This window comes from Lasiodiplodia theobromae (assembly GCF_012971845.1).
Source record: "Lasiodiplodia theobromae strain AM2As chromosome Unknown scaffold_34, whole genome shotgun sequence".
Taxonomy (NCBI): domain Eukaryota; kingdom Fungi; phylum Ascomycota; class Dothideomycetes; order Botryosphaeriales; family Botryosphaeriaceae; genus Lasiodiplodia; species Lasiodiplodia theobromae.
The window spans coordinates 144840-158672 of record NW_023336513.1 but is presented as its reverse complement, the minus strand read 5'-3'; the positions used below and the strand labels follow the sequence as shown (position 1 = coordinate 158672).

The 13833-nt window shown below is 54.0% G+C and overlaps 3 protein-coding genes across 3 annotated transcripts; 2 read left to right on the top strand and 1 right to left on the bottom strand.

Annotated features, from left to right (window-relative positions):
• Positions 1 to 89: 89 nt before the first annotated feature.
• LTHEOB_9847 (uncharacterized protein) lies at positions 90 to 578 on the bottom strand (the record flags this gene model as incomplete). Its single annotated transcript, XM_035519479.1, has 1 exon — positions 90 to 578. One exon carries the CDS (start codon positions 576 to 578, stop codon positions 90 to 92), a length of 489 nt encoding a protein of 162 aa, XP_035368430.1.
• Positions 579 to 2422: 1844 nt separating this feature from the next.
• Positions 2423 to 2700, top strand: LTHEOB_9846 (LysR family transcriptional regulator; the record flags this gene model as incomplete). The annotated part of the gene is made up of 2 exons (XM_035519478.1): positions 2423 to 2628; positions 2682 to 2700. 2 exons carry the CDS (start codon positions 2423 to 2425, stop codon positions 2698 to 2700), a joined length of 225 nt encoding a protein of 74 aa, XP_035368429.1.
• A 7794-nt stretch (positions 2701 to 10494) lies between these two features.
• LTHEOB_9845 (Mycelial catalase cat1) lies at positions 10495 to 12885 on the top strand (the record flags this gene model as incomplete). Its single annotated transcript, XM_035519477.1, has 5 exons — positions 10495 to 11035; positions 11091 to 11506; positions 11560 to 11724; positions 11780 to 12016; positions 12079 to 12885. 5 exons carry the CDS (start codon positions 10495 to 10497, stop codon positions 12883 to 12885), a joined length of 2166 nt encoding a protein of 721 aa, XP_035368428.1.
• Between the last annotated feature and the right edge of the window lie 948 nt (positions 12886 to 13833).

The following is a 13833-nucleotide window of genomic DNA, read 5'->3' as shown; positions in this document are numbered from 1 at the left end:
ACGCTTTGGGTCCCAATTAAACGCCTCGCCGGATATGGTCCGTTGAACGCCTGAAAAAAAAATTATGGAAATGTTCGAAGAGACATGGCTTAGGCAATGCCCTCGGCCTTGGCCATGGCTTGACGCCTCTTCTCCTTAATGGCATCGCGCTTCTTCATGAACATGAGGGCGAGAAAGTTGCTGAAGATCAACAGGAGGAAGGCCAGGGCGAGAGAGCCGCCGAATATAGACGAGGCATCGGAGGAGGTGAAGACGGTGCAGTTGGTGGCGCACGGGGTGATGGTGGCGGTCGAGGAGGTGGTTGAGGAGGAAGTGACGGTCGAAGTGCCGGTGGTACTGGCGGACGTCGAGCTGGTGACTGTGCTGAGAGTCGAGGCGGTGGTGGAGGAGGAGGCTGAAGTGCTGCTGGAGGATGCCGAGGTGGAAGTGGCGCTCGTGGAGGAAGCGGATGAGGATGAAGTGGTGGTGGAGGCGGCGGTGGTGGTCGCTGCGGCGGAAGTGGCGGCGGCGGAAGTAGTAGTAGTGCCGCTGGCAATCTCAGAGGCCGTGGTGGCAGCGCTGGCGATGGTGGTGGACATTGCGAAAGATGCGATGGAAGCGAGTGGAGTTGCTTGGAGGAGTAAGTATGATTGATGTTGGTGATGGTGATGGTGATGGTACTTACTGTATCGGGTAGCGAGCGGAAGGCGAAGATAGAGTTTGCTGAGCGAGACTTTGGTGGATGAAGGAAAAAAGACTCGACTCGGAGCGACGGAGAATATTCTATATAGCAGAGAGCTTGCGCCGGCATCCGGTGCCGGGGGCTGTGAGACCTCAGGCTTACTCGACAGCTTCAGGCCAATAGACTAGGGTAGTAGCAGCTCAGCCTTACTCACCCGGCTGTGCCCCTTGCGTCTTACCGCAGCGGGCATAGGCGCACGTTCGACGCGTAGGAAAGCCATGCGGAGCTCGGCCAAATAGAGCTGGCTAAGCACCAACGTACGCGTGCCGGCGACCAAGCCACGGCGATCCCGCACCACGTTGCTTGAGCCTCAATATTGGGCGTCAGAAGATCGTCGCCTAAATTAAGAGGGAAATCAGCCGCAAAGGGCGCACAAGTGCCGCGACGCAGGCCTAGAAGCTAGTGTGCGACAGCGCGAGGGCGGATTGCGTTCTGGAAGGCGGTATGGTGGTGCAGGTCTTTCGCGCGCAATACGGGGCGTTACGTCGCCAGGGACGCGTGGCCGCGCCAAAACGGTCGGGCGCTCGTCGGCTTGCCGGCATGCTCAGCCCGCATCCACACCACCACACACGCCTCCACCATCACCCGCCCGCTCCTCCGCCTGCTTCTGCCCACCCCCTCGTTGCGGCTCCACGCCGACATCCAATGCCTCAGCCCCATGGCCTCCCGCCAACCGCTGCGTGCGACTGCTGAGGCCCCGCCTCTTCTAAGCCCGGCTGGGGGCCTTGGCTGCCTGGTGCCCTATAGCCGTGCGCTCGCGCCATTCCCTTTTGGATCCTTCTATATAGACTCGCCGACTATCCGCCCGCCTGGTGTCTATCCCTTACCCGTCGAGCTTCTTACCGAAATCGTCCGCCACGTCCACAAAAAGGCCCACCTGAAAACCCTCTGTTGCGTCTCGCGCCTCTTCCGAGATCTGGCCGAAGCACAACTATACTCCGATGTATGGTTATACAACCTTTCTGCTGCAGAATCTCTCCAAAAAACTCTATCCCGCCATCCCACACGCCAAGCTCTCATCCGCAGATTCAGCGTAGACCTTTGCCGTCGAGATCGTGCCCGCACCCATCTAATCAGCTTGCCCAAGCCTGCCTTAATCTGGAAGAGCTTCAGGTAGCGAGAAAAGGCTCGACCATAGACGACTTTGACTTTGTACTTGAACTCACACGCACTCTTCGTCTGGCCAGTTTCCATAGACCATCATCTTAGCGCATCCTCCCATCCTTGACCATTGTACGCCTCGACCTGCACCCAGTCTCCTCTAGTGAGACATCGGAGCTCGAGTATTAGCTCGAGTACAGTGTCCTGCACATCTTTTTCAACCCCACCCTTCGTGAAATCGCTCTTCGCAACGCCAAATTCTTGAGGGCCAGCTCTTTCCTGGACAAGCTGAACTACGAAGGCTTCGCCCGACAGACTCCACTCAGGCTGCTGCGTCTGAAAGACTGTAAAATAGATCCCATTGTCATTCAAAAACTGCTCCTCCTCCCGCGTGCTTTAGAAACATTCCATCTAGATTTCTTCAACGATCGATGGTTCCGTTCCCAACCGCACGAGACCCTTGGCGATCTAGACACCTGGACACAGACATTCATGCAGCAAACACACGCCTTGAAAGAGATAGCCATCATCGCCAGGCCGTCGCCTCCGCTTGTCCGACAATCGATTCCGTCCGCAGCTAAAAGGCTAGACCTTCGTGCTATGCAAGTACTCTCCAAGGTCGCAGGTGATTTCTTCATCGTCTTCACCCACGCGCTCAACATGTCCGACCACATCAATGTCATCAGCAACGACGGATACGAGCGCTCGCTGGCTGGTACTCGAACCGAGTGGGACGCTCTCGGAGATGTTGAGCACGCCGAGTACAGTGATTTTGGCTATTACCGTGATATTCGCTATGACTGGGCGTACATGGACTATATACATCGCTACCCTGATAGGTACTACCGTGACAGGCTAGATCTTCGCTATCCGCCTAACAGTTATGATTGGTATTTTCATTATCGCCTAACGCATCAGCGTCAAGAACCTGATTGGCCTAACATTTCGTTCGCTTCTGGTTGGCCGCCGCTTCACGGTCCTTAACTATCTTACTAAGCGTGGAAAGCAGGCGAGCTATGCACTATTGCCAGTTAATGGCGGGCACTATTTCATGTATACGAAGGACGGATACTACGTACCTCAACTTGGTAGAGCGTCATTTATCGCCAAGAACATTTGCCAAAGAAAGCTGTGGACGATATCTGGTTTCATCAGCATAGCGCCCTCATCCTTCCGCCCGGAATGCGCCTAGGCCGACTGTGTGGGTGATGGCCTCCGCTGCCATGGTTTTTTTTTTTCATAACACTCATTCTATCGATCTCTATATAAAGTGGATAGGCCCTTTCTCCTTTCTTTTTAAGGGTCTTCTACGGGAATTTCCATTACCAACACCAACAGCAATGTCAGAAGCTTAAAGTTCAGCGATTCCCCAATCCCGCACCGCTCCTCCTCCCGAAGTGCTAGTATGTTTCGAGTTTTAGTAGTTCTGGTCCCGCTTTTATTGACATAAACAAATGCGTAGACAGCCGCCGCCGTGTTCCATCTCCCCGTTTCCTTTTGAAACTGCGTTGAGGGGTCTTGTTTCAGTTTTCCGCTGCGAGATCTGTACACACGAGCGTCTTTCCTGGCACGAGATTTGCCCTGAACGGAACTGCGACTCCTTGAATGCTTGCATAACCTGCCATTTAATCACCTTTGCCGCTTTAGTTCGTATGACTCGATAACACGTGCCCTCGCACATGTACTGATGCATGCGAGTACTTGATCTTGGAGACATCTTGCCCGAATTATGTGCCTTTATCTGAGTGGATCGGCTACAGAATGACGGATATCTCTTGGTTGCACGAAAGCTCTTCTATGAGAAGGAAGATGACGATATTCTGTGAGTATCTGCATTCATATTCCCTTTAAGTGAACTTGGGAACGTGTTTCTACAGGGTCCGAATAATCAAAAATTTAATATGTGCATGCGGTATGCATCATTAATGGATGGAAATCTTGATGAGATCATTTCACGTGCAATCAAGGTTTGATCCACGCACATGCCTAGCTAATGTTGTATCGTTCACTGCTCGTCACCCGCCGTCTGCCATCCGAGACGCATATAAGTGCACTCAATATTCCACATATCCACTTCCCCTCCAAAAAACGCTCTGAAACAATCATCGCAAAAAGAAATGAACAAGCCACTTGTGCCGACTCTCAGAAGCAACAGGCTTTTCACTTTTCCGGCGTCCCCGTCTCGCTGGCAAACCCCTTTCTTCCGCTTCATACCTACTTTTCATCTTCATCCTATTTCCCCAGCATAAATTAATGGTGCCTTCCACCACCAAACCCCGATATTGCATCGTGCTATAATCTCTTTTCCTAACCGGCCATCATCACCAATCTCTCCTGTGTCTATTCATCCAGTATCTATCGAAGAAAGGTTTGGTGAGAGTATCCAGCAAGCGACACCACGAAACAAAGAGGAACAAAGACAGTGAAGATCGTCGCAGGAGCTTCTCACGCGACATGGTGTCTCCGCTGACTGAGAAAACAAGTGCTGTATCCTCATGTTCAAAAGCCAAAATGGACAGAGAAGACAGGGTATTTATACAAGCGGATGGATAGTGCAGCACTGCAACCTGGCACATTACCTAAGCACATGGGCTGCATATATGGCAACAATGACGCATTATTTGCGAAACGGTTTGATTTCTGATGAACAAATCCGGAAGTGATGAACCGCTCAGCAGAATCACCCTCAGATTCCACATTTCTCTCATCTCTCTGATCAAAATCATAATAGTGGTATCCGGAGCCTCTTTCTCAACTTCATAGAATCTCATCGGGCGAGGGCTGATGCCCGCCAGATTTTTTGAATGACCTAAATGTGAAGATGGAGACCACCACGAACACCTTTGTGCTTCTGCACCAATTGACCTCGAAAATAGGCCTTTTTCTCTGCTCTAATGCGACGGTATGAGGTAATGAGAAGGGACTGGTGGCCGCCGAAGCATATATGGGGAAACCGATTTTGATGCATACCCACTAAGCGGATTACCTGCAGTATCAGCAAGAGACAAGAGAAGTGGTTTACAGGGGGCTTACAAACAGTCAAAACTTGCAAGAGGTGGCTTTATGTGGGAAGATTGGGCCTCAATATTTTGCTCGTGGGAAGGGGCGAATTCCTTCTTCCCCTTCCTCTTTGATGCACTAAGATCGGGCCTCGTTGGTTGCTGCACTGAGTACTATAGAAAGAGAATTTCGAGAGTGTGTTGGGCTCTTTCTTTTCCCCATGCAAGCTAACCATCATTAGACCTATTGCATCGTCAACCCAATAATAAAGTCCAAAGATACACAGTCTTCTTCTCAGCCACCTAATCCGCAGCCTCCCTCACCCGCCCTTGGACTCTACCGATTTCTCGCTTAGGTAAAGTATTTCCTCTTCCATGCAGCAGCTCTCAGGAAAATTAGCAAAACTTTTTCTACGCCACTTATCGCACTACTTTCCTCTTCTACAACCATGGCAGCCATGTCTCAACCTGGCCCCGGTATATGCCGTGTTGACATTCTGGTCTCAATGCTGGCGGAAGCGCTGTACCACCGATTGATTTTCATTGGGTAGCCTCCAATCAAGACTCAATTAAGGTTGTGGAAGAACGTGGAAAAACCTGAGGCGGGCCAGCTGGACATATGTGACATCATCACTCTCTTTTCATACTACCACGTGAGGACAGATACACATCTTATGTCTTCTTGGGTTATATTTCACTTCTTTCCAGCACTTTGCTTTCACCCCTTCTCTGTGGAAAGTTGGCTTAGAAGGTCATCAAGATAAACATCAACATGTATTTCCACCCATTTACTCGGTCTCGTTGCGAGTCTACGAAAAAGAATCATGCGTTCTGTCAGTAGTCTGTCAGTCTGAACTGACGTAGGCGAAGTTTTTTCGTGCTTTCTTTTATTGACAGTACTTGTGTAAGACCATCAACAAGGAGTTTCACTTCGTCCTTTGAGTATGTTACGATGATCATGACCATCACCACTTGTAACATTCTCCATTGCTGAGCCTCAATTTCTCTTGCTATGACAGAGCCATACGAGTACCCGGCTACAGCTTGGCGACCCAGTGTGGGGGGTGTTCAAGGCATTAGTGACCGAACGCCATTGGGAGCGTTCCTGAAGAATGGAGATTCAGGATTGCGCTCCAACATGGAGCTGTGGACGAGCCAAAAAAAAGTTAATCTGGATGTCGAGGACCTAATTCATAAAGAGCTACAGGTCTAAAGCATTTGCGGCTCGTAACGCTCGCTGGGGCAGCATGCGTATGGTCCACCTGCAGTCACTTGGAGGAACGGCAATCCAGCATAGTATTTAATTCTTCATTACGTTCCTGTGGTGGACTTTTCGAGTGTGCAGAGCGTATCACTATCGGCGCGTCAAGGCAACTAAAGACATCATTTCAAACTCGCTCTTTTTGGTGGCGTCTGCTTTGTAGGAGTTGACGGATGCACAGTTTTAGAGTAGGTAAGTGAGCTTTTGTAGGCACCATGTCAAGATGATGCAAAGCCAGAATCGCAAGCGAAGAAGGGTTGCTTCAGCATGTTTGAATGGTGCACAGCATCATCATTCAATGAAACCTACACCTCGCTCCAAAAATCTCAAGCAGTTCAAAATTCTAAAACGGCAACAAGTTTAAGATAACGGGAAAAGCGGTACGGCACTCCGTCCTTCCGAAGCTCGGAAACAATTTGTCCCCGATCCCGTTGCAGCCTTGCCGCAAGTACGGGGACTAACCCTCACGGAAGTCGGAGGACACCTTTTGGGAGAGATCGGTGGTTTTTCTCAGCATCGCTCGCGAAAAATCCAGCAGCATTCCATCCCACCAATGACAATCCCCGTCATTCCGCTCTCTGGTAAGGGTGGCCCCGAGTATTATTATGACCCGAAGAAAGCGCGCGAGCCCTCATTCTTGGCAGTTATGCACCGCGTGTATCCCTTTCCTCTTTTTTATTTTTTTTTCGGTCCTCTCTATTCTCGCTCACGGTCCACACCAAGCAGGCGGGCCGTGTCCCGAAACAGAGAAGAGTGCGGCGGGAGTCTCCGCAGCAGACATGTCATCTGGAAAAGCGGCAAAGGCAGCAGCGGTAGCAGCAGGATCTCGGGCTTCCGGGTTCTGCTGTCCCGAAACGCCGATCCTTTTTTTTTTTCGACGCGTTGCATGCAATGAAGGGAGGTGCGAGCGGGTTCGGTGGGGGGATAAGACGTGTATCGGATAGACGGCCTGTTGTGCAACAAGGATGAAGGGGGGAAATGGAAGCATAACCGAGAGGGTGCGGGCCGGAACATTTCACGTGGTGTTTAGAGTAGGTTTCCCATAGGGTTGCATGTGTGGAGTATGTCTTTGTTTGCTTTTTTGCATGTGGTAGAGCAGGGATGGCTTTCATCGTCATTATTGAGGGCGCGAATGAGGATCTTGATGACGCGTGGGCGACTGCAAACATCACGCGTTAAAGCAGCGGAGAAGAGGAAAGGTAGACATTTGACCGATGATAGTAGGATGTTCTATTAATAATTGTCTTGGTATACAAGGCATCTCGGCTTGGCGACATCGAAATCAGAAGTCAGATGAATGCAGGTGTGCGGCGAAGGAAAAGTGGGTACACGTGCGTGGCCAAAAGAAAGCAAACCGTTGCTCTGGGGAATGTGATAGTGATGGCAGGCGACCCGAGCGCTACTGCTTCCTTTGTAATGGACGGTTGAGGGCGCTGATTGGTCGATCGAGGCTGTAATTTACTTTCGCCTATAAGGTTTCCTGGTTTACCGCTGCCAAGCCGAAAGCAGCAGGTGGATGTGCAGGGCCAGGGACTGGGGTAGCTACTGCCTCTTTTCTCATCGGGTGAGCACCTGATTCTCTCTTCTTCACGCTGCCCTTCTCTTGCAATTTATGAGCGCGGCGCCCAGGGAGGCCTTGAGATGAAGTAGCTTCCCCAGCTTCCTTCGGGCCGTTTTGCGGCGGGCCTAACGGGTTGGCAGGGCCGGCGGGTGCGATTGAAGGAACAGGCGTGCACCATTGCGTGCAGCGCAAATACCACAGCCGCGGCCCGATGCCGAGTCAGCGCACGGTTAGAAAGGGCAATAGTTGAACGCAGGCCCCTATAAACTCCTTGCCGGTGTTGAATCGGCATGCAGTGGCGATACGAGGGTCCAGCGGGGAGTACCTGCCTGTTCCTGAATAACAAGGCAGGTGCGATTGGGCCGGTGGGCTGGCCTGCCGAACCAGCTCCCTGGGCGCGGCGTTCTGGGCTGAGACCGCGGTCGAACGGACTGTCCAAGACTACGAGTCAAGTCAGCAAGGCCCATGAGTTTTTCTGTCGTGCGGAGTAATTGTACGAAGGCCATTTGCTGCTCGCGGCCGCCTGACCATGGCATGAGGTTTGTCATCGGCAGTGCGTAGCGGCCTGCGGGAAGAATAGGGTCTGCGCCTTCCCCGGATGCTCGGTCTGCCTGCCTGTTTGTCTATAGTCCATGTCCACCCCAAATTCCACGACACTTCAGAAAGACGACCACTTCTGACTCACCAGGCGTCGCTACCAACGCGTCGTGCTCCTTCATCTCCAATCGTCGCCTTGGCGGGATAAATGAGCTCGTCGTGTGCCAGTGAGATGTTGCGGGTCCGTGTTCGAGAAGACGAGAGGAAGTGTTTCGTTTCGATTGTTTGTTTCGACGTCATGACAAAAGTCTCGAGGCGTGGCGCCGCCGAGTCCATCTGCCGGCATCACTAGTCGCCGCCACCGGCACTTGCCAACATCCGGTGCCCGATTCGGACTGAGAGCGTATACTGGTGTTGTCGATATAGACGCTGATGCTAGTGGACGAGGATAGGTGGGCGTAGGCGGGGATGTCTTGGCTATTCTTGGGAAGTATCTCGGGTAGCGAGTAAGCATGATGGCAAGAAACTTTCGAATGGCGATTAACTGCTGTCTCACCCTGCTAAGCTTACCTCAAATCAGCTAAGGCACGCCTTGTATTCGCTGATCTAGGCATCATCGTGGCACAGCATCGAAGTGCAGCGCAGGCCGTATTGCTGATACTCCGGCACGCCCTGGTCAGCGCGGATCTGTGAGGGGAGCGTCTGCAAGCTGCGGTGTAGCTCGGGGGGTCGCGTGGGAGAGGCCAGCGGCGAATCAGCGGAAAGGAGAAGACTTCTGGAAACGAAACACCGTGGTTGAGTTGCACGCGAACACGCCCAGGGCACTGCACGACATCTGCAGCTCACCGCTGTGCTGCCCGAAGGAGAAGAGGAGCGGCTCGCTGGCCTCTCGGACTTCTCTGCATGCTGGGCTCAGGCACTACAACACAGCAGCCCCGCCGCCTGACGCAACGCGGGCAACAACGAGCTAAAAGAGTGGATTATTCACGACGGCATCTGGCCCGAGGCGAGGTGATGGCCGCGGAGATAATCCTGTGCGCTGGCCCGGTGCTATGGGCTCTCCACTGGCCTTGGAACGTTCCCTCATGCGCCAGAAGCAGCGACATGGCCGGGTCGCACACAGTTCGACCTTAACCTGTTTCAGCGCATTGTGCCGAGGCAGGGCAGCCGTGGATGCGGAGCAGCTGGTGTTTCGCGTGAAATTGCGATCGCAGCGGGCGGTAGGCACGCAGGTACCTGTCCGTCTGGAGTAGTTCGAGACCCGAGTGTCTGCATAAGCACGCGCGGTGGCTGGTGCGCTGCTGTCGGCCGCTCCCTTGGCCGCCCACCTCACCCAATCCAGCGCTAGCGGCCCCGGCCTCCACCCACGACCCAACGTCATTCCTCGACGTCCACGCCCGAGCCTGCACGCCCCCCGGCCGTCCATATTCGCAAGGCGCCTGCAGCTGTCCGCGATCGATTCTCTCATTCGCCGCTCTCGAGCCGCACTGCGCCCCGCCGGCCACCTCTTCCCCATTCGCCATTATTGCACACCGTCCCAGCATCGCCAGTCGTCGTCCGTCCATTATTCAGCCCGTGGTCTGGCTCACGCCCTTGACATAAGCAGTAGCCGCCCGCTCTCCTGTCCATCACTCCATCACACGCGCAGCCAAGACGCCGGCTTGCCTCAACCAGAGCGCCCTCCCGCCGCCGTTGTACTCCGCCCCGGCCGTGTGCTTGGCCGTGCGAGCTGCCCCGGCTGTCGTCACCGGCTGACTGTTTCGTTCTGTTTCTACATCCATGGCCGCGTCAATCAATCTCACTCCCCGCTTAAGCCACAGCGGGCAAGGCGCTGCTGCTCCCCGGGCCCGCATTACTCGCTGCATCGCCACCAACAAGTCAGCGCGCGTGCATTTGCAAGCTCCTCACCGTCAGCGGACGCGCAGCGCGAGAATCGACCTGTGCTCGGGGAAATACCCTGCATGGATCAGCCTGCCGTGCACTAGTTGACCGTCTTGGCGCCATCAATCCCATCCACGCTCTTTGCCATCTTCCACGCCCTGGAATGCCCGCCCGTGCCACCGCATGCGCGTCTGCGTGGCCGCTCCCATGTTGCCCCCCGCCGCTCCACTTTCAATCACCTCACCCGTAGACGGGATCTGCCCAAATGACCTGAGATTGACCGGCCAAGACGCCGGGTTCATGGTTCACTGCCAGTTCCTGCTGCTGTAAGATGCCGGTCCAGCCACCTGGTCCGCCTGGATTTTCATATATAAAGACACAGAGCCGCCTGCTCTTCAGAGGCTAGTTGGTGCGACCTTGATCCTCAGCAACCATGCTTCTGCCGACCCTTGGACTCGCCGCCGCCCTCGCGGGCTCTGTCTCTGCCATTGGCTGCCCCTACATGGGCGCCGAGCTTGATGCTCGCGATGTGCCTGCCGGCCACCCCAATCTCCAGCCTCGCGCTGATGCTCAGAAGACTGACGAGTTCATGTCTCAATTCGAGATCAATGACACTGATGTCTACCTGACCAGCGATGTTGGCGGTCCCTTTTCGGACCAGAACAGCTTGAGCGCTGGCGAGCGCGGCCCCACGCTCCTCGAGGACTTCATCTTCCGCCAGAAGATTCAGCACTTCGACCATGAGCGTGTTCCCGAGCGTGCTGTCCACGCTCGTGGTGCCGGTGCTCACGGTGTCTTCACCTCTTACGCTGACTGGTCGAACATCACCGGCGCTTCTTTCCTCGCCAAGGAGGGCAAGGAGACTCCTGTCTTCCTTCGTTTCTCCACTGTTGCTGGCAGCAGGGGTTCTGCCGACACCGCCCGTGATGTTCACGGTTTTGCCGTCCGGCTTTACACCGACGAGGGCAACTTTGGTACGCTCTTACAATCCTACTTCCATTTTCTCCACTTTACTAACCGTCTAAAAAGACATTGTCGGCAACAACATCCCTGTCTTCTTCATCCAGGACGCTATCCTCTTCCCGGATCTGATCCACGCCGTCAAGCCTTCGCCTGACAGCGAGATTCCGCAAGCGGCAACTGCTCACGACAGCGCTTGGGACTTCTTCAGCCAGCAGCCTAGCACCCTCCACACCCTCTTCTGGGCCATGGCTCAGCACGGCATCGTCAGGTCCTTCCGCCACATGGACGGTTTCGGTGTGCACACCTTCCGTTTCGTTACTGACGATGGTGCTTCCAAGTTTGTCAAGTTCCACTGGAAGTCCCTTCAAGGCAAGGCTGGTCTTACCTGGGAGGAGGCTCAGATTGTTTCCGGCAAGAATGCCGATTACCACCGTCAGGATCTGTTCGAGTCGATTGCCAACGGCCGCTACCCCGAGTGGGAGGTATGTGTCTTACCCATGCCAAGCAAACACGTGGACGCTGACTTGGCTTGCAGCTTGGTGTGCAAATCATGGATGAGGGCGATGACCTCCGCTATGGCTTCGATCTTCTCGATCCCACCAAGATCGTGCCTGAGGAATACGTCCCGGTCACGCCTCTCGGAAAGATGACGCTCAACCGCAACCCCAGGAACTATTTTGCTGAGACGGAGCAGGTCATGGTAAGCTTGTTTCTGCGAAGGCAAATTTAGTCAGCACGCGCTAAAAGCATTTTAGTTCCAACCCGGCCACATCGTTCGTGGTATTGATTTCTCCGACGACCCGCTTCTGCAGGGCCGCATCTACTCTTACCTTGACACGCAGTTGAACCGTCACGGCGGCCCCAACTTCGAGCAGCTGCCCATCAACCAGCCGCGCGTCCCATGGCACAACAACAACCGTGACGGTGCTGGCCAGCACTACATCCCGCTTAACACTGCTGCTTACTCTCCCAACACGCTCAACAACGGCTACGTAAGTTTCATTGGTCCTCCCTCTTGCTGGCCACATTAACTGATTGCGCGTCCCCACAACAGCCCAAGCAGGCCACCCAGAAGGAGGGCCGTGGTTTCTTCACCACTCCCGGCCGCACCGTCTCTGGCAAGCTTGTCCGCACCGTCTCGGATACTTTCACCGACGTGTGGTCTCAGCCTCGTCTCTTCTACAACAGCTTGAAGAAGGTCGAGCAGCAGTTCCTCATCAACGCCATCCGCTTCGAGACGTCGAAGCTCACCTCGGACGTGGTCAAGCAGAACGTGCTGATCCAGCTCAACCGCGTCAGCCATGACATCGCCGTCCGCGTCGCCACGGCCATCGGCATGAAGGCGCCCGAGGCCGACCCCAAGTACTACCACGACAACACCACCGCCAGTGTGCGCCCCAACTCTGACCGCCTCCCTCGCCTGGACGGCCTGAAGGTCGGCATCCTGTCGACGGTCAACTCGGCCTCAGAGGCGTCCATCTCGAGCCTCAAGTCGGCCCTGTCGGACAAGAAGGTCGACACGGTCGTCGTGGCCGAGCACCTCGCCGACGGCGTCGACCAGACGTACTCGGCCGCCGACGCCACCGACTTCGACGCCGTCCTCGTCGGCCCCGGCGCCGCGGGCGTCGTCTCGGGCTCCAACTCGTCCTCGACCCTCTACCCGGCCGGCCGCCCCGGCCAGATCCTGCTCGACGCCTTCCGCTACGGCAAGACGGTCGGCTCCCTCGGCAACTCGGCGTCCGCCCTGTCGTCGCTGAACATCCCGTCCGGCGACGGCGTGCTCAAGGATGCGACGGCCGATGGCGTCATCGAGGGCTTGACGGTGTTCAAGCACTACAGCAGGTTCCCGACGGATAACTAAATGTCCGAAGGGATGAGAGTCAGAGAGAGGAGATGGTACAGGAACTTGTAAATATATATGCATTTTCTGAATTTTCTTGCGCGCGCACTGCTGGGCGGGAAACTACAGTTTGTTGTAGGCGACTTTTTTTGGCATGGATATGCGAGATGATGGTATGATGAATAGTTACTCTTTGTTGTTTATTTCTTTTCGCATGGAAGAGAGATACCAAATGGATAGGAAGGAAATTATTGCTCTACATGGATTAGTATCTGTGACACGAAAACGTTGATGGGCGTTGATGGTGACACAAGAAAAGCCGAGTAATAACTATTCTGCTATAGTGTTTAGTGTTGGCTATATGTGGAACAAAAGGCTTAGCCACTGTGCGTCACCTGGATTACGTTAAAGTGAGGTTTAACTCGGTCCACGTCAGCCCCTCTCCGTTTCTAGACGCGTCCTCGTCTGACAAAAAATGCGTGTCTTACCTTGTACATACGTGTACGTACCGACGAATGGTAACTGGGCCGTCGCCGGGCGTTGGGGTACCTGTGTCAAGTTATACCCGTGGTTCATCAACACCTCTCCCTCTGATAACTTCTTTTTTTAGGTGCTTTATGTTTAGATGGGTGTTGGAATGTCACGGTTGAATTTGTTCAAATTTTAAAAATGGGTGTGCGACGCTCGGTGTCTGGTGATTTGCATTTACACTTTATTGATCTTCATGCGAAGGTCTTTGCCATCACGCGCGGCAGCGATTTGAAAGCAGGTTTGGGGGCATAGAGAATACAGACTTTTGTTGCCCGTGCGGGAAACCATGGAACGGATGTAAGCTTGAAAGCAAGGGGATCTATATGTTGTGTGGGTATATCTGGGAAAATAGGCTTTTTTTTTTCTGGAACATATTGAATGTTGTATTCTTTAATGCGTTTTGCGGTAGAGACCTGAACGTATATCAGTGTACAAACC